Genomic DNA, 23888 nt, shown 5'->3' on the forward strand with positions numbered 1-23888 from the left:
TAATGGCTTGATGTCTGGTTGGCGGTCGGTTTCAAGCAGAGTGCCCCAAGGATCGGTTCTGGGGCTAGATTTGTTCAACATCTTTATTAATGACCTGGAGGAGGGGATGGATTGCACCCTCAGCAAGTTTGTGGATGACACTAAGCTGGGGGAGAGGTAGATATGCTGGAGGGCAGGGATAGGGTCCAGAGTGACTTAGAGAAATTGGAGGATTGGGCCACAAGAAATCTGATGAGGTTCAACAAGGACAAGTGCACTCGGGGAGGAAGAATCCCAAGCATTGCTGCAGGCTGGGGACTGACTGGCTAAGCAGCAGTTTTGCAGAAAAGGCCCTGGGGGTTACAGTGGATGAGAAGCTGGAGATGAGTCAACAGAGTGCCCTTGTAGCCAAGAAGGCGAAGGACATATTGGGCTGCATTAGTCGTAGCATTGCCAGCATATCGAGGAAGTGATTTTTCCCTTCTATTCAGCTCTGGTGAGGCCACATTTGGAGTATTGTGTCAATTCTGGGGCCCTGATTACAGAAAGGATGTGGCCAAATTGGAGAGAGTCTGGGGGAGGGCAACGAAAATAACAAAGAGGCTGGAGCACATGACTCATGAGGAGAGGCTGAGGGATTTGGGCGTATTTAGTCTGCAGAAGAGAAGAGTGAGGAGGGATTGGATAGCAGCCTTCAACTACCTGAAGTGGGGTTCCAGACAGGATGGAGAGAGGCTGTTCTCGGTGGTGATGGATGGCAGAACAAGCTTCAAGTTGCAGTGGGGGAGGTCTAGGTTGGATCTTAGGAAAAATTACTTCCCTAGAAGGGTGGTGAAACACTGGAATGAGGATTGGAAGGGATGGAATCTCCAGCCTCAAAGATTTTTAAGGCCTGGATTGACAAAGCTCTGTCTGGGATGATTTCATTGGGGTTCAGGGGTTGGTCCAGTTTGGGCAGAGGGTTGGACTAGATGACCTCCTGAGGTCTCTTCCTACCCTAAACTTCTGCAGTTCTATGAACCTTTTCTGAAAAAGCCTCGTTCAGCGAGCCACAGTGCTGGATGCAACTGCCTTTGCTCAGACACTTTCCTATCAGAAATAGCCCAGTAAAGGATCAGTTCTCGCCCCACTGAAGTCAGCAGGAATTGTGCACGTGACTTCACGAGGAGCAGCGCCCCTGCTCACAGTGAAGTCACTGGGAACATTGCTGGTGATGTCAGCAGGAGCAGGATCTAAATGTGGATCCAATCTGTCAAGGCGCTGAGAATCCTCCGTGGGCCCTCTGCAGCTTTCAGGAGCAGGCCCGTTCTGCAGGGAAGACATCCCCTCTTGCTGGGCTTAGCTCTGAGGACGTAAGCGGAGGTGACAACTGCCAGCTGCTGCACAACGTGGACTGCACACAAAGCAGGTCTCCCCAAGGATGCAAAGGGTCCACTCTGGCGATTGGCTTAGCTGTTTAACCCTCTGTAGCCCTGGTGCCTGCAGACTTTGGAAACAACTCTTCTTCCCCACTGACATTTCCCTCTGGCTGGCTGGCTCTTTGTGGTGTCAACTCTGAACTTACCTTCCTTAAGGCTTTCAGGGTTCACATAGGGAGGGGCGATGCACACACCCCTCCCACCCCCCACACATGGGGAGTGATAACAGTGCACACACATGTTTCCATGTTCCTCTCTCAAATGGGGGGTGACTCTGACCAACCCTCCCTGCCTGGCCCCCTCTGTCTTCCATGCCTGGCTGGAACCCCAGGGTGGTCCCGCCTCTCCTGGTACCCGGTGCCACGTCTTCCTGAGGTGACATGTGGGCAGAGGACATGCAAGGTCACATTCCCCCTCCCAGATTTCTGCCAGGGTTAGCACCAGAATGTGGCCAGCAGCAGCCTTCTGGCTCTGTGAGGGAGGTCCGGGATGGGAGCTGCTTCCACCCACAAGAGGGGGGGAGGGGAAGAGATGACTTGGCCCATGTCTTTGCAGAGCTCATCTCTTCTTTCTCCCCCCCACCCCCACCCCGAAACCTGTGGCTGGCAGCAGCTTGTCCCTTCCTGGCCAGTGTCGAAAGGCAAATAACAGCCCCAGGCTGCTACTGGCTACTGACACAGCTCAGCCACCTGCTGTCCTGTCCCCCATCGCTTCCCACTACAGCGCGGGAAGGAAGGGGTTAAGACCTAAGGCTGCACAACAGGGGCCAGGGAACCTGACTATGGAGGATGGGGGGGGGGGGGCAGGCAGAAACCTGGCCACTTTGCCACGAGGGAACGGCTGCTGATGGACCGTCACCTGACACATGCCTGGGACCCAAAGAGAGACAAATGGACCAACGCAGCAGATGGCTCATTCACTGATTTAAAGATGGCCCTTTGCAAACATGCAGTAACCCCATAGCCCCAGACTACAGGAAGGACTCTATCCTGCAGACAAACACCTCAGAGGTAGGACTAGGCACCATCCTTTTGCAGATGGAGGGGCATGAGGATCACCCAGCTCTATACCTCTGCCTGAAACTCCACCCCAGGGAGCAATGATGCCAAGGGAGAACATCTAGCAGACAAACGGGCCATGGAGACCTTCTGATACTACCTGCTGGGGCGGCCCTTCTTCCTCACAGCAGACCACAGCACACTCCAGTGGCTGCACAGGAACCAAGAAAAGAACAGGAGCGTGACTAGTCGGTGCCTGAACCAACACCCCTTCCACTTTCGAGTGCAGCCCAGAGCCGGAACCCGACGTGGCAACACTGACAGCCTGTCGTGACAGCACAGCCCTGCCGTCCCGCCTCATCCAACCCCTTGGTGCTGCGGGCTGAGCAGGGCTGAGGGGAGATACAGCAGGGCCAGAGAACAGCAGGAGGGGGTGATATAAGCCCAAGGCTAATTAAGGTGGTGTCCTCAGTAGACTAGGGACAGCTATTAAAGGCTAATTGACACACTATAGCCAATTAAGGCCCTGTCAGGAACCTAATAAAACTCCCTGCTTCAGGCAGACTGAAGTTTGCAGGCGTGTGGCTGAAACAGCAGCAAATTGGAGGAAGAGAGACCTTGCCCAGGGTTGGGCAGGGGGGGGAGAGAAGAAACCCACAGAGGCTGGAGCTCAGGCCCAGACCTCTTCCCCACTCCCCTCTCTCTCCCACCAGGACACAGAGTGCACAATGCCCAAGAACAGGGACATGGGGTGACACCCTCACCAAGGGAAAGTTAATGCTGGCCATTTGCCACAGTCCCTAAACACAGCTCCTAAGAGGGTGTTCCCAGGCAGGATCCCTGGCTGTCCTGCTGGGGTAGATTCCTGCAATAGCCTCAGAGGTGCAAACTGAGCCCAAATATGGCAGTCAAGTTCTAACCCTGCAGTCAAAGCAGGAACTGAAATCTCAAGTGCAGCTGCTTTGGGGGTGCAGACACCACAATGTGGAAGTGAGCTGGCCTGTGGGGTTGGGAGAATACACGGTTGACTCCAAGCAAGGCTTCCATGCCAAAAGGTTTATTTATGCAGGAGCCCCACAGGGAGGCTGCACAGCTCCCCAGATGACCCGGTGTTCTTGAAACCAAGGCTTGCTTGACAGTCCCCTTTTCTCCCTGCTTTACCCATCCCACAGAGCCTCTCCTGAGCAACGAACAGCCAGAGGCGAGGATGCTTCTGAATAACTGTGATGGGATAGGACAGTGTTTCTCAACCTTAGGGGTACTCGAGAGAAGTCTGGGGGTACGTCAACACAACTGAAATTTGGAGAAAACTGAATTTTTATTTTAAGTTTTACAGCGTTTTATTATTTTTATACTTTTAACACCCAAAAATGTCATCGCCCGCCTGGCTACAATTAAGTTGTTTAAACAAATGTGTTGCAATGGTAGAAAAAAATTTTTTGTGCCTGAAAACTGTAGATACTGGGGGTACAGTCCAGGCATGTCTGGTAGGCCTTGCTGAGCCCCAAAGGGTGTCTCCTATGAGAGAGTCATTGGACTATCACGCCGCTGCTGGACAGTGGCTGGTGATCTGTTTAGCACACACCCAGGTGTTGGTTACCTCTGGTGTCATTGTCTCTGGAGAGTTAGTGTGGCCACAGCCTATTTTAGTGACAACCCTGCAACACAGGCGTATCGATAGTGCCTATGAAGTTTAGACAGAACAGTGACTTTCAGCAGATCATCACCTTTCCCCTGCTCCCTCACACGGCCTGCTTAGATGTGATATCACAATTATCTACACATCACAAAGATGGGCGTTATGTGAAGGTCCCCCACAGTACAGAATGTCACAGTGACCACCAGTTGTGTGGCTAGGGTGGTCCAAGCAGGTAACATCATGACATGCTGAGCAAATGGACAGGGTGTGCCTCTGCCAAGCAAACCCTTTGGCAGCTTCCAAAACTCTGCTCATTCATAAAAGCAAAGGCAATGAGGGGGGAAAGGCCTGATGTAGGAGAATGCTCAGCAATGCCCAAGGACATCCCCAGACATTCATCTCAGAGCTACTGAGCCACAAAACCTCCTTTCAAATGCCTGTGGTGGCCCAAAAGGAAAGAGCAGCACCTAAACTCCTCACCTGCTTACAGCTAGGTAAGGCATGTAGGGTTGCCAGATTTTTGCCCGGACAATCCGTTATTTCTGGCCCCTGTCCAGTTAAAAAATAACAGAAAATACAGGAAGCAAGGAGTGCAGGAATTCTAAAAGGTGCAGCGACTTTCTTTTTTTTTCTGTTCTCCCGTTTTTTTGTTTTTTCTTAAGAACTTTCGTCTCCTGAGTTGTTGGGGTTTTTTTTCCCCTCAACCAAGTTTTTTTCCTGCCATGTTCGAGATTTTTGGTGAAAGCATCTGGTAAGCCTAAAGGTGTGACTGCAGCTTTAATCTGGAAGTAATTACCAAGTGTTTGGGGCAGTTTATACAGCCTCTGCCACAGCTCATTCTGTTGCAGTTCTGCTGTTCCAAGACTCTAGTGAACAAGATTACAGCTCGCTCAGGGACACCCATTTGAGCAGCAAGCACACTGTGACTGCAGCACAGACACACTCTACAGAGGGGATGGGGGGGGGGGGAGCCGGGAAGAGGGGGGAAGAGGCAGGGACAAGAAATAATGGGCTTAAACTGCAGTAAGGGAGGTGTAGGTTGGATATTAGCCAAGGAAAAACTTCCTAACAGTCAGGGTGGTTAAACACTGGAATAAATTGCCTAGGGAGGTTATGGAATCTCCATCACTGGAGATATTGAAGAGCAGGTTAGATAGGCATCTATCAGGGACGGTCTAGACCAGTGGTCCCCAATGCGGGGCAGGGGGACAGGACTTCATCTCTCAACATCCCGTCCTGGTCTAATATTCTATGATTCTATGTGCCCTGCCAATAATCGAAAGGAGCACATTTTAAATTCTTTTTATTCTTTGATTCCAGAGGCTTTAGGATGTCGCTGCAGGGCAGTTCCGAGCTTTTCCCCCAGCAATTCTGAAGACTAGAACCTCTTTTTAAAATGGAAGTTGAGGTGTATGCCATATCCTGATTCCAGCAACTGAGACTTTAAGGAAAACTCCTGCTGAGACTCCCTACAGGAATGGGGCCCCCACCTGCAGGGGCAGCCTAGGGATGGCGCTGCCCCTTGCAGCCAGGCTGGGGTTAGCAGTGTGGGGGAGCTTGCTGTAGCCCAGGGCTCTAGGGCTGGGCAGCCCCCAGCCTGGGGCCAGGAAGGGGAGACAGCTGCCATTCCTGCCCCGCCCCCGGGGAGAGCAGGGGTCACCTGACTCCCTATAGGAGACACAGGCAAACCGAGGCCATCACCTGACACCCTGCACACACGTCAGTCACATGACAGCCCCAATCACGTGACACTCTTCCTCTCTGCCTCCTGGAGGCTTTCGGGTTGGGGTTGCCTACCTTGTTGGATGGGCGGCACCCTGAAGCATTCCGTGCCCTGATTGGCTGAGCTGTGAGGACGGCAGGCTCGGATTGGCCACCCGGAGTGCCCGTGCGGGGCTCTGTCGCCGGCCGGCCCGCGTTGCCAGCAGTGACTGTCCCGTGGCCGATGGGCTCGGCGGCAGCGAGGGGGCGGGGGGCCGCGCTGGCCTGGGCCCTGGCCCTGCTGGCCTGGGGCGGGCGGGCCGGCGCGCTGGACAACGGGCTGGCCCGGACCCCCACCATGGGCTGGCTGCACTGGGAGCGCTTCCTCTGCAGCACCGACTGCGCCGGCCAGCCCCGCTCCTGCGTCAGGTACCGGCGGCGTGACCGCGCTGGGAGCCGCTCCGGCCCGCGTGACCGCGCTGGGAGCCGCTCCGGCCCGTGTGACCGCGCTGGGAGCCGCTCCGGCCCGTGTGACCGCGCTGGGCCGGGCTGGGAGCCGCTCCGGCCCGTGTGACCGCGCTGGGGCCGGGCTGGGAGCCGCTCCGGCCCGTGTGACCGCGCTGAGCCGGGCTGGGAGCCGCTCCGGCCCGTGTGACCGCGCTGGGAGCCGCTCCGGCCCGCGTGACCGCGCTGGGCCGGGCTGGGAGCGGCCAAGGGCTTCCAATTCCGGTTTCCAGGCTTAGTCACCGGTAGCGCTTTTCTGGAGCCCGCTTCCCCCAAGGGCCCGGGGAACACAGCGCTGCCGGACGGGTCACACCCCGGTCTAACGTGTCCATGCGCAAAACAAGGCAGTGGGGGAGCGGCCCACCCTGTCTCCCCCACCTGTCAGAGGGTGACGGTCTCCCCATGACCTCCAGGCTAGTCTACGCTGCAGGCTTCTTGTGCAAAAACTTGGGGGCTGTGTCTAGACTGGCATGATTTTCCGGAAATGCTTTTAACAGAAAAGTTTTTCCGTTAAAAGCATTTGCGGAAAAGAGTGTCTAGATTGGCACAGACGCTTTTCCGCAATAGCACTTTTTGTGGAAAAGCGTCCGTGCCAATCTAGATGCACTTTTGCACAAAAAAGCCCCAATTGGAAAACAAATCTGAGCTGTCTGCACTGGCCCTTTTGCCCAAACGGGAGCAGCACAGTATTTCCGCAAGAAGCCCTGATTTCTTACATGAGATTGTCAGTTTTCTTGTCGAAATTCAAGCGGCCAGTGTAGACAGCTGGCAAGTTTTTCTGCAAAAGCAGCTGCTTTTGTGGAAAAACTTGCCAGTCTAGACACAGCCGTTGAGTGTCTACACTGCATGCGCGTTCTTATGCAAGTAAATTTACAGTAAAGCATGGGAACAGAAGGCTTCCTATGCAAGAGTTAGTCCTCTCCTCAGAGGAATAAGCCCTCTTGCGCAAGAAGGCAGTGTGGACAGGCAACAGAAGTTTCTTGCGCAAGAAACCTGTATGGCTAAAATGGCCATCAGAGCTTTCTTGTGCAAAAGAGCGTCCACACTGCCATGGACGCTTTGGTGCAAATCACATGACAGTGTGCACGCGCTCTTGCGCAAGAACTCTTGTGCAAAACAGTTCTTGCACAAGAAGCCTGCAGTGTAGACATAGCCCCAGTGTAAATGGATGGTGGCAGTTGTCTCTAAATACCCCATGAATTTGGATTTCCCATTAGCAGACTCTGCTCCATTTGTGTAAAGTGCCTTGAAATCTATGTATGCTGCACTGTAGCATCTATGTGTCCTTTCCAGGCGGAAACCATGTCGCAGAGAGATTTCCTGTTGGTAAGATGATATGACACACCATACTCTCTCATGTCCTGTGACCCTGGTTCTTGTGTCCCTCAGTGAGCAGCTGTTTATGCAGATGGCTGATGTGATGGTGTCAGATGGCTGGAAGGATGCAGGCTATGAGTATGTCTGTATTGATGACTGCTGGATGTCTATGACCCGAGATGATCAGGACAGGCTCCAACCTGACCCAGAACGCTTCCCCAGTGGGATCCGCAAACTGGCAGACTATGTGAGTGTATTGATGGAACCTGGCCTCCCCACCACCATCATGGGCTCTTCATCTTTCCTCTAGTTAAAGACATTAGGAATTATATGTACAGTAAAAGGTCTAATGGGTGTGGAAGGCAGGGGAGTTTCTACTGATCAGCTAAAACTTACTGGCTGGCTTGCTTGGTGTACAGTAGACTTCCAATAATCTTGCACTTAGGTGATGCCGGATTATCAGATTTGCGGGAGAATCGGGAGGTCCGGTACAGCTGCACGGCTTAACAGCTGACCAGGACACAATCTCCCTCCCTCTGCCCTCCCCCCTTCATCTTCGTGTCTTCCTCCGTGCTGTAACCTGATCCTCCTCCCCCTCCCCTTTCCCCTTCGCTGAAGCAAAACGCTCTTCTCCATACTATAACACGATCTCACGCCCCTCCCCCTCTCCCCCAACCTTATGCTCCATCTGGTTACAGCCAGCAGTGTGCTGAGCTGCAGGCTTTTTAATCAGCTGGTCAGTAGCACTTGGCATTTAGATGCCGGGAGTATCAGGAGTGCCGAACAGTTGGATGCCAGACTATCGGAGTTTTATTGTACTGGGGTTTTTATGACGACTCTTTCTCAGATTGGCTGCCTAGCAAATTCTATACATGGGTTTCTAGCCCTGGCCTTTGGGGAGCTCTGAACTAACCCCTAAGTGGATTGAGCCCCTGCAGGGAGAGGGGGGGGTTGGTCCTCATTCACATTTTCCTCTAGGCCTGTGAAAATGGGATCCCAGTGGTTTCTGGGCAGTGATTCTCTCTTGAATGGGCCTGTTCTTGGCAGAGCAAGAAATTGACTCCTCAGCTGTGTGGTCAAGGTACTGCAAGGGGCTTTCACGTCTCTCTTCTCCTACTCTGCCGCTCTCCCCCCCCCCCCCCCCGTTTCTGTCTCCCCCCGGCTGTTGCCTCTCATTGGGTGTGTCTCTGCCCCTCTCAGGTCCATTCTAAAGGGCTGAAGCTGGGGATTTATGCAGACGTTGGAAACAAAACCTGCGCTGGCTACCCTGGCAGTTATGGCTACTATGACCTCGATGCCCAGACTTTTGCTGACTGGGGGGTGGACCTGCTGAAGTTCGACGGCTGTAACTACGGCACGCTGGACCTGCTGGCCGAAGGTATGTGTCAGCTGGAGAGATTCCATGGGGGGGGAGTGCTGTCCAGTCAGTCCTGGCTGAGAACTGGCACAGCGTCAGCAGAGTGGCTCTTTACTGAACATACCCCCTGGGACAGAGCGATGAGGGTGAGTGGGTGGGAAGGGGAGGGGCCGTGGGAGGAACCAAAAGGAAGTTTCTCTGAGGGGCCAAGGATACATGCTGCTGGTCATCTCCGTCGTGGGGATCCAGGAATCAGCCAACCTGACTTCAGCTGACTCATCCATCCACAGCCCTTACTCCTCACAACACCTCCGCTTCATCTAGTGCCTCCTGCCCCAGGGTCCTGCCCCTGGCTCTTCACAGCTTCAAACCTTCTGGCATGACTTGAAGGAGCAGCCCTCTTGGCCCCAAGGCCTGCAGTGTGTGAAGGAGAGGTGCTCCAAAAGGCGTGCTTAGAGACACTTGGGGGGCCTGTCTGCAGTGTGTTCTGGCACCTGCTATGGCAACTAATGCTCTACTGTAGAGCCTTTCATCCAAGCACTACAGACATTAAACCCCGAGCCAGCTTCTACCTGACACACATGCAATTACTGTGGCTCCTGGCAGCAAAGACTTGGGAAGCCAACTAAGGCACCCTGTGACTGCAAAGACCCCTCCAGAAGTCAGCAGACACGTCAGCCGTGAAAACAACCAGCCTGTCCGTTTAGTGTCTGTGCCGGGGCATCAGATGTGGACCCTCACCACACCCCGGCAACACACCGCCCGGGCAGACATGCTGCTGTCCAAGTCACAGACTCACGTCAAGGGAAGAGGGCAGCTCAGGAGAGAACGCCTCCTTTGTTAGCTGAGTGGGGAGCAGCATCGCTGAGTCCTTTGGCCAGAGGCAGGCTGGAGCGGGTTCTGTTCTGCCTCAGAACAATCTGATCAGGGCTGCCCAAGCCTGTTGGTCTAACACACACAGTAACTTCACTGCCCACAAGTGCCCTGCCTGCAGCTCAGAGAGCACCGTTAGGCAGCAGTTAGTGACACTGGAAGCTCTTGGGAGAGATTCTCTGCTCTCAGAACAGGGTTCGAATTGGGACAGCAAAGAAACACACTTGCTACCCAGACTTTAATCAAAGAGGACAGGACAGAGTTCTCCTAGCTGCAAAGATACGATACTGGAATCTCACCCAGCTAGTTTTGTCTCCTATGGCTTACCCATTTTCCTCTGAAGTCACATGGCCTGGGGATTCCATAAAGAGAGCACGCTAGTGAGTCATGCAGTTGGTAGCCACAGCTAGCTTTACTCAAACTGCCCTCGGCTGGAGAACAGCTCACAAAGTTAAAATAGCAGCTGTCTGTAAAAGCAAAACAATGAGGGCCGAGTACAAATTGTCTAGACTAGGACACATTGTACAGTGAGGTGGGAGAGCCCATTACACAGCAGCATGTAATTGTACCCATTTTACAGACGCATATGTTGAGTCCTAGAGCAGCATAACAGGTGACTTGAAGCTCTTGCCCTGGGGAGGGGGAGTGGTTGAAATCAGTAGCTGACAAAGCGCTATCCTCTTCTCTAAGCAATAGACCACGCTGTCTAGTAACACCTAGCTCTTGTATAACACGTGTCATCAATGGATCTTGAAACTTTTCACTAACGGACAGTATCATCCTCGTTTTATAGAGGAGAAACCGACACACTGGCAGAGCCAGGAATAGAACCTTGCTCCTGGAGTGTGTCAAGTTTTCTATCTCTAAGTCACATTATTTCCCTCATCCTGACTGCTCTAGCTCTCTGAAAGGCGGGTAACTGGTCTGCAGAAATCTGGCTGGACCATGACAATTCACTCCTCTCTAGCTGGTGTTCTGACTTTCAGCCACTATCACGTGACACATCATTGCATAACCCACTCCCATCTGCCGTTTGACTCATCAGTGCTGAGCCAGGTTTCCCTCTGCCTTGGTAGGTGGTACAACCAGGCTGCTCTTCTCTTCCTTCAGGTTACAGGAACATGTCTCTGGCCCTGAATGAGACAGGCAGAAGCATTGTGTACTCTTGCGAATGGCCTTTATACATGAGACCCATGCGGAAGGTAAGGAGTCCTTCCCCAGACAGACATGGTGCATGGCAGTGGGAACACGCTGGTGACATTCAGAACACCAAGGAAATGAATTAACTTCCCAGATCATCTCATGTGCTACCACAGGAACTGTGGCTGAATGTCAAGGGAGCCAGCGTGGGTGAAGGGACGTGTTGACGAATGAAAGGGCACTGAGCAGAGGGCTAAGGAGGAAATCAGCTGGCTAAGAATCCACAGCAGAACTCACGCGCTAGACATGTCTTTGTGCCTTGCCTGTGTCTCAGAACTGATGCTGTGATATTCTACCCCTCCAGACTTGCCCGAGGGTCACAGAACCTCCCCCCCCTCCTTAGACCACTAGGGTCACCCCCTCACCAACAGGGAATTTGGAGGACTGAGCTACCAGGGATTTTTCCACTAGCAGCGGGGGAGGAATCTGTGAGCAAAATCCTAGTCAGTAAAGGGGCTGGAGTGAGACTCCGCCCTTAGCTGACTCCTTCATTCTGTAATACAGCAGCGCCTACTGCACAGAGGGGACTAAATCCACTGGACACTGTAGGCTGTAAACCCCAAGAACCATGGGTAATTATTAGGGACGTGCGGGTAAGCATCCCCCTGTTGGTTATAGCCGCCTGGCACAGCCTCCTCCCGCCCACCACAAGGAGGGGACTGCTCCAGCTGGGCTGGCCAGGTTGGAGCAGCTCCCTGCACACCCACCGTGCGGTGTGGTGGGCCAGGCCGGAGCAGCCCCCAGCCAGTTAACTGATTAAGCTGGATTTTACATCCCTGCTACGCAGGGTGGTACCGGCTCGGAGTAGGTTTAATGGGGTGACATTAGGCTGAATAAAACCAGGAAGATGTAGGTGGTCATGGGAAGTGGTTGAAATGTGGTTGCCCTAGAGTGGGGGCAAAGGTCCAAGAACGTGCCCCGGGAACAGTCCTGCTCTGCCACCGCACGTGGACTGAATGACCTTAGAGATCTTTTCCATCTGTGATGCCCCAGTGCACCTGTGAAGCAATCAGTCCTCAGGTACGCGCCTCTATCCCACATGCTCAGGCACCTCTCCTGTGAGCGCCCTCTTTGTCCTCCAACAGCCCAACTACACAGAGATCAAACACTACTGCAACCACTGGCGGAACTTTGGTGACATCTATGATGCCTGGAGCAGCATTCGGAGTACCCTGGACTGGACAGCTCTTCACCAAGACACTATTGTGGACGTTGCTGGCCCAGGGGGATGGAATGACCCTGACATGGTGAGAGTAAGCGCTTGTTGCATTGCAACAACCTTGAAGCAGCCTCTACTTGACTGGAGGGGATAGCACCAGTGCACAATGGTGGAGGGGCAGTCCCTTCCTGAAAGCAAGAGACAGAATCACAAGGGAACTTTGTAACAACCTGACTGGGGAAATATCGGGTGGGGGCAGCAGACGGACCCTCTCTGGCAGTCCGGTTCATCCAAGGGAGCGATACCTCAGGAAAAAAGGCAGCCCAGGGGCTGGGCAGGGATGGGGTATGATGCCCACAGGGTACGGGATGTAACCTCTGGGCACTGCTCAGGTTCTGCTGGGGGCATTATCTAAGAGCCCTTCTCTGAAAAGCAAGCCCAAGGCTTTCCGGCCCATTGGGCCACCAGAGCCGGTGCTCGCTTCTGATGCCAAGAGCTGATCACCCAGAGTTCCCCACATCCTAAATACACCTTAACTCTGCCCCCAGTTAGCAGCCACTCTTCAAAGAGCATTTATGATGACCTCAGACTAAGCCTTGTGCTCCCTCGCTCTGCCTTCCAGCCAGGCCCAATCGTCCTCCTCTCCCCCCTGCCAGCTTGTTCCCTAGCTCCTCATCCACAAAGAGCTGCCTGAAGTTGGCATTTGCCCCGTCACTGCCTGCCAGCTGGTGAGGACCTGCTCTTGGTTTCTACCCGGCGTAGGTTTGTCTCACTAGCCCCTACTGCAGCATGAGGTATATTGTTCTGTGCACTGTATGTGGCACATCCATCGAGTCACTTAGCCAGTGCGGGGACACCTGACTTCCCTTCAAAGGAAGAGCAGGAGCTGAAAGTGTTAACACCCTGTTACCAGTCTCCTCCTCTGCTTGTCACAGCTGGTGATCGGCAACTTTGGACTGAGCTGGGACCAGCAGCTGACGCAGATGGCGCTATGGGCTATCATGGCAGCGCCGCTGCTCATGTCCAATGACCTGCGTCACATCAGCCCTCAGGCCAAGTGGCTGCTCCAGAACAAGGACGTGATTGCCATCAACCAGGACCCGCTGGGCAAGCAGGGCTACCGGCTCAGCAAGGTATGATGGGGACGAGCTTTGCTCCTCTCCAGGGCAGGTCACGAGAGGCGAAATGAGGTTGCTGGGGGTGGTGCCTTTGCCTTCCTCAGTAGCCAGAGAATAGTCTTGAAACCTCCATCCACAGAGGGTTGATTCCGACATGCCTCCCAGCTGCCTGCGCAGGGAGAGTCGTCCTGCTCCCTCAAACAGGCTCTGGTTTCCATTTTTGGCAGGAGAGCAACTTTGAGCTCTGGGAGCGGCCTCTGTCTGGGGGCGCCTATGCTGTGGCCGTGCTGAATCGGCAGGAGATCGGAGGACCCCGGCCCTTCAGCTTCTCTCTCTCTTTCCTTGGCAACGGCCTGGCCTGCAACCCTGCATGCGTCATCCAGCAGATCCTCCCCGCCAGCGAGGACTGGGGCCTGCACAACTGGGTTTCGTTCTTGAGTGTGGAGGTGAACCCAACGGGTACGGTGCTGCTGAAGGTGGTGGTGATAGAGGAGCGCCCAGCTGAGAAGCCCATCATGAACTTTAACAGAAAGCTACCTCCAAATATCTTGTAATGCAGGGGTAGCCTAATGCCCTCCGCACCAGCACTCCCTTGCTGCAGCCCTGCCCCTTCACTGCTCGAGTGAAGGAAGAGCCCAGCAGAGAGGAGTGAACTCTACTCAATTAACCTCAATCCGGTACTCTGTCCGGTATATCTGTCGTTGTGTTGCAACTACTGGGGAGGTGGTGTCACTACTTATCCCTGCTCATGTCCTACTTGGTCTAGCATCTGCCCCAACCTTCCTTTGCCTCAAGCCTTCCACCCCCAGGGAATGGCTGAGCCAGTTTAATCCCTGTGTAGGTCTAGTGACCTTAGAGTGATGGGAAGAGGCAGGGTCTGAGGTGGTGCCAACAGCTGGGAATAGTGCTCCCCTTCTGCCTTAACAGCATCAAGGCTGTGTGACTGATGTAGACCCGCTGCAAGGCAACTCCCACCCTGCCCTCAGACTCCACCTGAAGTCACTCCCCTCCCTCTCAGGTTGCTCTCACCTTGCTGCGGTGAGTCAGCAAGTGCCTTAAGCCAGTCCTTACTTGCAGTCTCCATTTGAATAAAGACCACTGCATCCATGTGGTGGGATCTCCCAGGAAAAGACCTCTGCCCCCAGACTTTTACTTTGCGCTAGGGTGGTTTTAAATCCATGTCTCTTGAGGGAAGGGCAGTCACCCAGCTGCCTTCAGTAGCTTCCTGCGAGATGCTGATACTCGGACAGCCTTCTACTGCTGGCTCTGGACTAAAGCAACCCAGTTCCTGGTGCAAAGGGGTTAATCTTTAGCCATCTAGAGGTCGGCTGGCCTGCAGCAGCAGGGAGGAAAGAGGAAGTGGCAGGGTTGGGCTTGCTCTGTCCTTCCCTCTCCAGTACAGATCTACCTTAGTCACTAGAGGGAGTTGAGTCTTGGTAGCAGGTGGTGGAACAGAGCCTGCTGCCCTCCACTTGAGCGTGGTCTGAGCTTTCTAGCTCTTGTGAAATGAATCCCACCCACCAGTGCAAACAGGTACACAAGTTTTCCTAAAACAAAAATGTAAGCATACCTATTCCTGGACAACTTTGATAGTGGCGGCTAACTCCTGCCGTCTTAGCAATACACCACCGAAGGACCAATTACTTCAGCAGGCCTCCAAATACAGTTACAGGGTCCTATAGTAAACCAGCTTAAATAAAATGCCATTCTGAACCTGCACTTGGAAGAACTGCTGGCTGTATTTTTTTACTTCTAGTAAAAAGCCTTCTGATGCTGTAAGTTATGCTAGAAGAAGAACATACGCTAGAACTGCTTATCCTGGCAACAGAGCACCCTGCTTGTTGCTGCACATGAAGAATCAGTTGTCCTCTGCGCGCATGCACGCACACAGGCACGCACACTTCCCCCCCCCAACAAACTTTAGTCTTTGTATCAAGTGGAATTTCATAGAAATGCAGCAGAATGCTCCTTAGTATCCTCTCTGGTGAAGCTGAGGTCAGTATCTAAGAACAGCATGTACTATTCTCATTCGAATGGATCACATTTGCCTTTAGTGCTAGCTGAGTGTTATCCTCATGAGGATGCAGTGCTGTCCTTTACTAAAGGAATTATGGGTTGGTGTTAAGTGGAAAAGAAAACTAGCCAGGTTTGTCTTATGCCAAAGGATGGGATCAGGCTAAACATTGCGAACGCTTGCTTAGCCGAATGGACTTGAGACATTCCCTTTCCAGCACAGAGAATGAGGCAGACCAGAGGCTAAATACATGATGCTTAGCCCATACAATTCTGCTTATCTGAGCTACCAGCAACAAGTTCACATCTACCAACAGAAATGAATGATGGCTGCCTAAAAATGGTACTGGAAAGATGAGACTCACCTGTCAGTGAAATCTCTACATTTGTATTCGAGGGGCAGCTAGACCCTACCCCCAGGTGCCTTTGTACATTTGCCCCCTAGATTCAGTTTTCTACTAGTGCTTTTAGAGATCTAAAATGAGACCACTGCTGTAGACCAGCAGCACATGGACTCATTCCTAATGCTATTCAGTAGGCTCAGCATAACCAAGCCAGCCCTCCCCTGTGCATTAGGGCAGTCACTTACCAGATGAGCTAGTCTTACCCCCCTCCTTTCCTTCTAAACCCAAAAAACAAACACCTAGTCCTAGGGATGTGGACTGGTAACCGGTTACACATTAAGCATCACCCTTACTAACCAATTAGTCATGAGCCCCAGGCACTGCCAGCCCCATCCATGGATGGAGGCTGCTTCAACATCCCCCCCTCCCACCCATGGGATCCTGCTTAAACTGGTTAAATAGGATTTGACATCCCTTCTTCGTACAGAGCAAGGCTAAGACTTTGTCCATGCCCACTGTATGACTGTAATAAAAATGGGATTTTATACAATTTAGCTAAACTGCTGCAGCTTTGTAGAGACACCAATTTAACTCTGCCTGAAACGGATTTAGGTTGTGGCCATATTCTCCGAAACAAGCAAAAACCACTGAAGCAGGTTTAAGACAGGTAAGTGGTCACATATAGAGCGTGCACGAACTTAACTCAGTTAAATGTAACCAGTGCAACTTGTTTTGACAGCCTCCTGGAGTTTTTTCCATAGACACAGCCCTATCTGCTGCTCCCATTTGTGGAAAGACCTGGGAGGAGAGTAGCAGCACATGGCTTCCACTCCAAGCCACTAGTATACGAGACTGGTAGGCCCTGAACAGCCTCCCAGGAGCTGGCACCTTTGAGTGGGGACTTAAAAGTTTTTCTAGCTGTAGCCAGAATTGATTCTAAAGCCTCTTCAGCAGCATGAGCCCATATAACGCAATGTTCAACCACTGAGATTTCCCAGACCCAGAGAAATTTATTTGCAGGGGCAGCCCCCATTTGGGTCTGACGCATCCCAAAGTCCCTCCCTGGCAATGAAGAGCTATGCAAGAGCCGCAGATCCTTTCCACATACTTTAATGGGTTCCAGAAAATGAACAAGATGGAGTTTAGAACTGGATCACCTGGCCCTGTAAGAGAGAAAAAACCGACTCAGTATGTGCAATGCAAAACCACAAACATTGCAACTTGCCTCAGACCTCTGCAGAGCATTATTCGACAGCTCGGCCATTCTGAAGATACACTAAAGGAGACTTTGCAACCTCAGTTTCTCCATGAAACAGCTACCGCCAGCCAGCGATCTTTACATTAATACAGAGGAGGCTAAGATCTGGCCAGCGCCGAGAGTGTAGTTTCCTCACTGAACTGGTCACACAGTCCACAGCTTCACTCTCAGCACCCACGCCTACCTTTCTCTTCTTGTCTCCTCCCAGCTCAAAGTGCTTGCACCTCTTAATGGCCAGCATTCTCTTGGACCTGCAGTTGGGCTCCACACACTCAAGCCTCAGCACAATCTTCTTCGTGGTCTTGGCCTAGAGAGAGTGTCTGTGAATGGAATGTTCCCAGGAGCAGGCAAAGCCAGCCCTCATTTAGCTCAGTTACTCCCGCCTGTACACATCAGGTTAGGCTCCGTGCAAGGCTTTTCAGGAACAAAAAGGCAGCAGCCTTGGGAGTGGAGGCAAGACATTTAGGAGAAAACAACTTCATTCCACATAGGAAGAGGGGTTTCTACAGCAGAGAATTCAGCAGTCGAGAGAGTGAGGAATGAAGAGCACAGAGCAGACAAAACCACAGGCCAGTTTCCCAGTGTAGATCTGTTGCCACATTTCAATACTGGCCTGCAATATTCTGTCCATCCATAGGTTCTAGTCTGAGTCCTGCAGATTAGCAGTAATTGTAAACTGCAGCACCCCTCTTACATTGGCAACTCAAATAGTTTCCAGTACTACCAAGCAAGACAGATTATGTCATGGTTCTGACAGACACTGAATATTCTGTCCATCCTTCTGCTTGTAACCCAAGGTCTTCACACACAAAATCTATATCAGTCACCAACTGTGCCACACAACTAGCATGCTAACGCTACTCTGACATGTCTCTCCCTGTGCTCCTAATAGACCATGGGTTCTCTAATTGGGGACTGATCCTTGGTGAGGGGGTCGCAAGCTGTCAATCTCCACCCCTAAGCCCTGTTTTAACACTATTATAAATGCTGGAGGCAAAAGTATTTTCAATTTGGGGGGGAGGGGCAAGGAAGAAAATCACACTCAAAGGCTTGCTGTGTGAAAGTGGGTCACCAATACAAGAGTTAGAGTATCACGATAATAGACCCAAGCAACACTGAAAAAAAAAATCACTAGTCTTAAAGTGACTTGCAAATGCAAGTGTCTAGGTTGTGTTTCTTAAGACATGAAAAAAGTTATGGGAGTAATTCTGTTTTTTATTTTAAGTTTAAAAAAAAAAAAGTGGTCAGACATTCTGATCTTTTTCCGGGAAGCTTAGAGAGGACCAGAAAAATAAGATGATAGCTGTACCATGAAAGAGAATCTGATCAACTGAGAAGGGAAGTGGGTTTTATTCAAACTATTTAAACACAAAATAAAGCTTTAAAAATGTTCTTAAATGCCCAAGAAACATTAAAAAAAAAACTTTACATCTGAATCGAAATACTGAGTTCACCAGTCCCATTTTCCAGAGACATCTATCAAATCTTCCAGCAAACACAGAAAACTAGACAACACTCCAGACATTTTAAAAATTAACACCAAAATAAATCTCATGCTATTTTCTTTTAAATAATGGTGGTAGTTCTCCAGACCACCTTTATAGTCATGAAGGGGGTACAAACCTGTTTCTCCCCTCTAATCACTTTTAACATTGTAGCCCAGGCCTAGTCTCAGCTGTTGCACTGTATAAACTTTTGCTTAAAAAAAAATTATATCCCTAACCAAAATAGTAAATTTTAGTTTTGACACTTACAGACATTGGATTTAAAAACAAAACAAAACAACCTTTTCAATTGTAAAAACGTAAGATATCAGCAAACTGACTAAGGGAAAGGGGTGCTCTAATTTCTATCTCCATTGTGTTCCTTCATGTACTTATAGCATGGCCCCCTCTCAGACAAAGATATTACTTCTAGGGTTGTAAGATCCCATTTTACTAGTTAACCAGTTAAGCGTTAAGTTAATTGGTTAACCGATTAAAGGAGGTTGTGCAGGGGGCCCATTAAAATTCCTAGCTACTTCAATCTACGATGACAAGAAACTTTCCATTTGGCTGAGGAAAGAAACGAATTCAGGCACAAAAGGGCAAAAGCTATCAATACAAGTTACAATACAATAGCAGCAAGATTACATCCACTGCAAGCAAACTAGACTCATGCCCACATGCACTGCTATCCCTACTCCAGGCTAGGGACGTTAACTATCGGTTAACTGACTAACCGAGTAGTCGATGGAATTTCCATTGACTACTCAAACTCAATTAGTCAATAGGGGGGGTGCTCCTGCTACAGGTCTGCACTTTATAAGAGCCCAGTGGCGTTAGTCGGGACTGAATAGTCCTGACTCACGCCAGCCCCAGGATGCTGCAGCTCTGCCTCCTCTGCAAAGATGGTCCTGGGGGGGAGCCACCTTTTAAGGGAAAGCGAGTAGTCACTTACATCCCTATCCAGGGCTACCTAAATGTTAAAAGTTGCTACTTCTACAGCCTCATGAGAAGTTTGAGTCACCTCTCTTCATAAGAATACACAACACATATAACCAGGGCTCGACAAACCGCAGAGAGATCTATTCACCAGCCCCCATACCACGCATGCGCCAGATGGGCACTACACATGCGTGCTGCGCCGGTGAAAGGGGCGACTGGCTGAAATCTACTTGCCACGGGTGAGTAGATATAGCGATTTGTCAAGCCCTGCACATAACACAATAAAGTCACCAAATGACATTAAGAGGCAGAAGATTTAACAAACAAACAAAAGTATTTCTTCACGCATCACAGTCAACCTGTGGAACTCTGCTAGTGAATGTTATGACGGTCAAGACTATTACACGGTTCAAAAAAGAATTCAAGTTCATGGAGAATAGGTCCATCAATGGCTATTAGCCAGAATGGTACCCCAGTCCAGTACTCTCCAACCTTTTTAAGGACGAGATCAATTTCTGAATTTAAGTGCAGTCCAGGATCTACTTCAAACCCAAACACCCTTGTCCCACCTCCTTCCCCAAGGCCTCACCCCCTGCTCACTCCATCCTCCCTCCCCCATCCTCATTCACTTTTTAATGGGTCTGGGTGCAAGGGTTTGGGTGCAGGAGGGATTCAGGACTGGGGCCGGGGTCTGGAATGCAAGCTCCAGCTAGGTTGCTTCTGGATGGTGGTGCAAGGGGCGAAGGCAGACTCACCCCAACCTTGGCCCTGCACCACCCCCTAAAGCCATCAGCAAACTCTCGTCATCCCTGCCTCCCTCTGCTGTGTGGAGACAGGGTACAGGGAGGGGCAACCTGACATCAGCATCCCCCTCCTTCCTTTTCCCCCATGCCCTGCACAGAAAGCAAGAGGCTCCCAGGGGCGAGGGGCACCTCCAAGGTAGAGAGCAGGAGCAGCAATACAGTGCTGCGAGGGGCAGATCAAGCGCAGGCACTGGATAGCCTCTCGGCCAAACCTGTCAGGATCACCAGTCAAAGGTTCAAAGATCTACCAGTGGATCCTGATCTACTGGTCTGGTGCCCCAGTCTGTCAGAAGCTTTAAATGAATGACGGGGAACAAATCACTTGATTTGCTGTTCTGTTCATTCCCACTGGGGCACTTGGTGCTGGCCACTGTCGGCAGACAGGACACTGGGCTAGATGGACCTTTGGTCTGACCCAGTATGGCCATTCTTATTACATGAAAATGACCAGAGGGTTTCAACGCTCTTTCCTTTAGCTGCGCTCACCTTTTTACGGAAGATAGGCTTTGTCTGACCACCATAACCACTCTGCTTCCGATCATATCGCCTCTTTCCTATGATTAAAGAAACAAAACTATTCAGGCCAACAGCTGAAACTCATTAATATCCAATGATCCTGAAAGCCTCCAGTAGGAACGTAAAAGGTTAATAGAGGATAGAGAAGCATTGCCAGCAAATCTAGAAATGATTATTCCCCTTTATTCCGCTCTGGTGAGGCCACATCTGGAGAATTGTGTCCATTTCTCCCCCCCCCCCCACTATAGAAAGGAGGTGAGCACACTGGAGAGGGTCCAGCGGAGAGTGACCAAAGTCATCAGGGGGCTGGAGCACATAACCTATGAGGAGAGACTGAGGGATTTGGGTTTGTTTAGTCTGCAGAAGAGAAGAACGAGGGGGGATTTGGTAGCAGCCTTCAACTTCCTGAAGGAAGGTTCCAAAGAGGATGGAGAAAGACTGTTCACAGTAGCAATGGATGACAGAACAAGGAGCAATGGTCTCAAGTTACAGTGGGGGAGGTCTTGGTTGGATATTAGGAAAAACTATTTCACTAAGAGGGTGGTGAAGCACTGGAATGGGTTCCCTAGGGAGGTGGTGGAATCTCCATCCCTAGAGGTTTTTAAGTCTCGGCTTGACAAAACCCTGGCTGGGTTGATCCTTCCTTGGGCAGGGGGCTGGACTTGATGACCTCCTGAGGTCTCTTCCAACTATGATTCTAAGCTCCCCAATGCTTCACCGCAGGCTTTACAGTATGAAACCTTTAATAAGCTTTGTGCTGCAGAGCTGGCAGCTCATGTAATTGCTATGCATTTCAGGAATTAGTTACTTTTTAACTGCATTTTTACATCCCTTGCCTCCACCCCATAATCACTATAGATTATGGAAGAAAACAAGTTCTCCACTCCATGCATATCCTCTCCATTATCCAGCATGCGTATTACCTCGGGAGCAATACATCACACACAGCTGCGATTCAGATTTCCTAGGTTCCCACTGCCAGCAGTAATTGTAATACTGTGCACATTGATGGCACTGCTGCCTCCCATGGGAAACATCAGTCTAGAAATGCACAGGTCTGCCGCTTACCCTGAGCGTAGAGGGAGTCCTTGCCCTTCTTGTACTGGGTCACTTTGTGGGGCTGGTGCTTGCAGCATTTCTTGCAGTACGTTCTGCGGGTTTTGGGGACGTTCACCTAGCAAAGAACAGCGCCAGCGTGTTAGATTCAATGGCCGTCGCTCTCCCTGAGTTGTCCCAAGGAAGACGAAGCCTGAGCAGCGTCATGCTCCTGCCCCCACGCCGTACCGGGATCACAGCACTGGGAGAGGCACGCTGGGTCCCTACCGATCTCTTCCCGCACAGGCGGGCGATGCCCACAAACCCCAGGGCCCCGGCCTTGCAGCAAAGGCGGGGGGAGGTGCCGGTGCCGCTCCGCCCCTCCCCCAGCCCAGGGCCAGGCAAGCACCCCCCTGTGCAATGTGCGCGGCCGCTTGGCGGGGGCCTGGCCCGCTGCGGCTCCCGGCTCCGCTGTCCCGAGCCAGCGGCCCCTCCCGCCCCGACGCGCCCCCTCCCCGGCGGGATCCGCTCCCCGACTCGTGGGGCGCGGCCGCGGGCTCGGGCAGGCGGCCCCGGGGGCAGATGGCGGCGGATACACCCAGGGCAGGCCCCTCTCACCATCTTGCCACCAGCGCCGGCCGTGGCACGGAAAAGAAGGGACTTGACCCGGAAGCGGAAGGGAATAAACGCTGCGGCGGAACAATAGAGTGCAAGGGGCGAACCAGAGCGCCGCAGGGCCGCCATAGAATGTGGCAGCGGCTAGCCGTGCGCCACCTGCTGGCGAGAGGCGGACATTGATTAAAAGGGGTGGGCCACGATGAGCCATAAAGATGAAGAAGAGACTCTGATTGGTCGAGCTCCCTCCCAATGCGGGCAGAGGGGGCTGGCAGGGTGCTTGTGGCAGGGACACGCCTCTGCTGTGGGTGCAAGGTGCATTGCTCGTGCAAGGTGCATTGCTCGTGCCAGATGAATTGCACAACCTGTGTGTGGGTGTGTAACCCACACACCTTCTGAGCCGGTGCACTCAGGCATTTGGTGGTGATGGGGGACTTCAACTATCCAGACATATGTTGGGAAACTAACACAGCGGGGCACAGGCTATCTAATAAGTTTCTGGACTGCATTGGAGACAACTTTCTGTTTCAGAGGGTTGAAAAAGCTACCAGAGGAGAAGCTGTTCTGGATTTGGTTTTAACAAATAGGGAGGAACTAGTTGAGAACTTGAAAGTGGAAGACAGTATGGGGGACAGTGATCATGAAATAATAGAGTTCATGATCTTAAGGAAAGGTAGAAGGGAGACCAGCACAATTGAGGTAATGGATTTCAGGAAGGCAGATTTTGATAAGCTCAGAGAACTTGTAGGTAAGGTCCCATGGGAAGCAAGACTGAAGGGAAAAACAACTGAGGAGAGTTGGAAGTATTTCAAAGGGACGTTGTTAAGGGCCCAAAAGCAAACAATTCCGCTGTGTAGGAAAGATAGAAAATATGGCAAAAGACCAGCTTGGCTTAACAAGGAGATCTTGCATGATCTCAAAATAAAAAAGGAGTCATATAAAAAATGGAAACTAGGACAACTAACAAAGGAGGAATATAGGCAAGCAACACGGGAATGCAGGGGCAAGATTAGAAAGGCAAAGGCACAAAATGAGATCAAACTAGCTACAGGCATAAAGGGAAACAAGAAGACCTTTTATAAATACATTAAAAGCAAGAGGAAGACCAAGGACAGGGTAGGCCCACTGCTCAGTGAGGAGGGAGAAGCAGTAACAGGAAACTTGGAAATGGCGGAGATGTTCAATGACTTCTTTGTTTCGGTCTTCACCGAGAAGTCTGGAGGTGTGCCTAACGTAGTGAATACAAGCAGAGAGAGGGTAAGTTTAGAAGATAGGATACACAAAGAACAAGTTAAAAATCACTTAGGAAAGTTAGATGTCAGCAAGTCACCAGATCCTGATGAAATGCATCCCAGGATACTCAAGGAGCTGATAGAGGAGGTATCTGAGCCTTTAGCTACGATCTCTGAAAAATCATGGCAGACAGGGGAGATTCCAGAAGACTGGAAAAGGGCAAATATTGTGCCCATCTAAAAAGGGGGAATAAGAACAACCCAGGAAACTACAGATCGGTCAGTTTAACGTCTGTCCCAGGGAAGATAATGGAGCAGGTAATTAAGGAAATCATATGCAAACACTTGGAAGGTAATAAAGTGATAGGGAATAGCCAGCATGG

At 51.5% G+C, this 23888-nt stretch overlaps 2 protein-coding genes across 3 annotated transcripts; one reads left to right on the forward strand and one right to left on the reverse strand.

Moving 5' to 3' along the window:
• The first annotated feature begins 4407 nt into the window (after positions 1 to 4407).
• Positions 4408 to 16172, forward strand: GLA (galactosidase alpha). Of its 2 annotated transcripts, none has more exons than XM_006137446.4 (7): positions 4408 to 4528; positions 7629 to 7803; positions 8757 to 8934; positions 10897 to 10988; positions 12072 to 12233; positions 13081 to 13278; positions 13491 to 16172. In XM_006137446.4, exons 2-7 carry the CDS (start codon positions 7642 to 7644, stop codon positions 13815 to 13817), a joined length of 1119 nt encoding a protein of 372 aa, XP_006137508.3. In that variant the 5' UTR covers positions 4408 to 4528; positions 7629 to 7641; the 3' UTR covers positions 13818 to 16172. The 2 variants fall into 2 exon arrangements, with proteins under 2 accessions (XP_006137508.3, XP_075752831.1); XM_075896716.1 differs by lacking the exon at positions 4408 to 4528 and adding an exon at positions 5918 to 6164.
• Positions 16173 to 16714: 542 nt separating this feature from the next.
• On the reverse strand, positions 16715 to 22440 carry RPL36A (ribosomal protein L36a). The gene is made up of 5 exons (XM_075896717.1): positions 22277 to 22440; positions 21692 to 21797; positions 20594 to 20661; positions 17063 to 17185; positions 16715 to 16783 (listed from the first exon to the last, which is right to left on the reverse strand). The coding sequence occupies exons 1-5, from the start codon at positions 22400 to 22402 to the stop codon at positions 16763 to 16765; spliced, it is 444 nt and encodes a 147-aa protein (XP_075752832.1). The 5' UTR covers positions 22403 to 22440; the 3' UTR covers positions 16715 to 16762.
• Between the last annotated feature and the right edge of the window lie 1448 nt (positions 22441 to 23888).

This window comes from Pelodiscus sinensis, chromosome 13 (genome assembly GCF_049634645.1).
Source record: "Pelodiscus sinensis isolate JC-2024 chromosome 13, ASM4963464v1, whole genome shotgun sequence".
Lineage (NCBI taxonomy): Eukaryota > Metazoa > Chordata > Testudines > Trionychidae > Pelodiscus > Pelodiscus sinensis.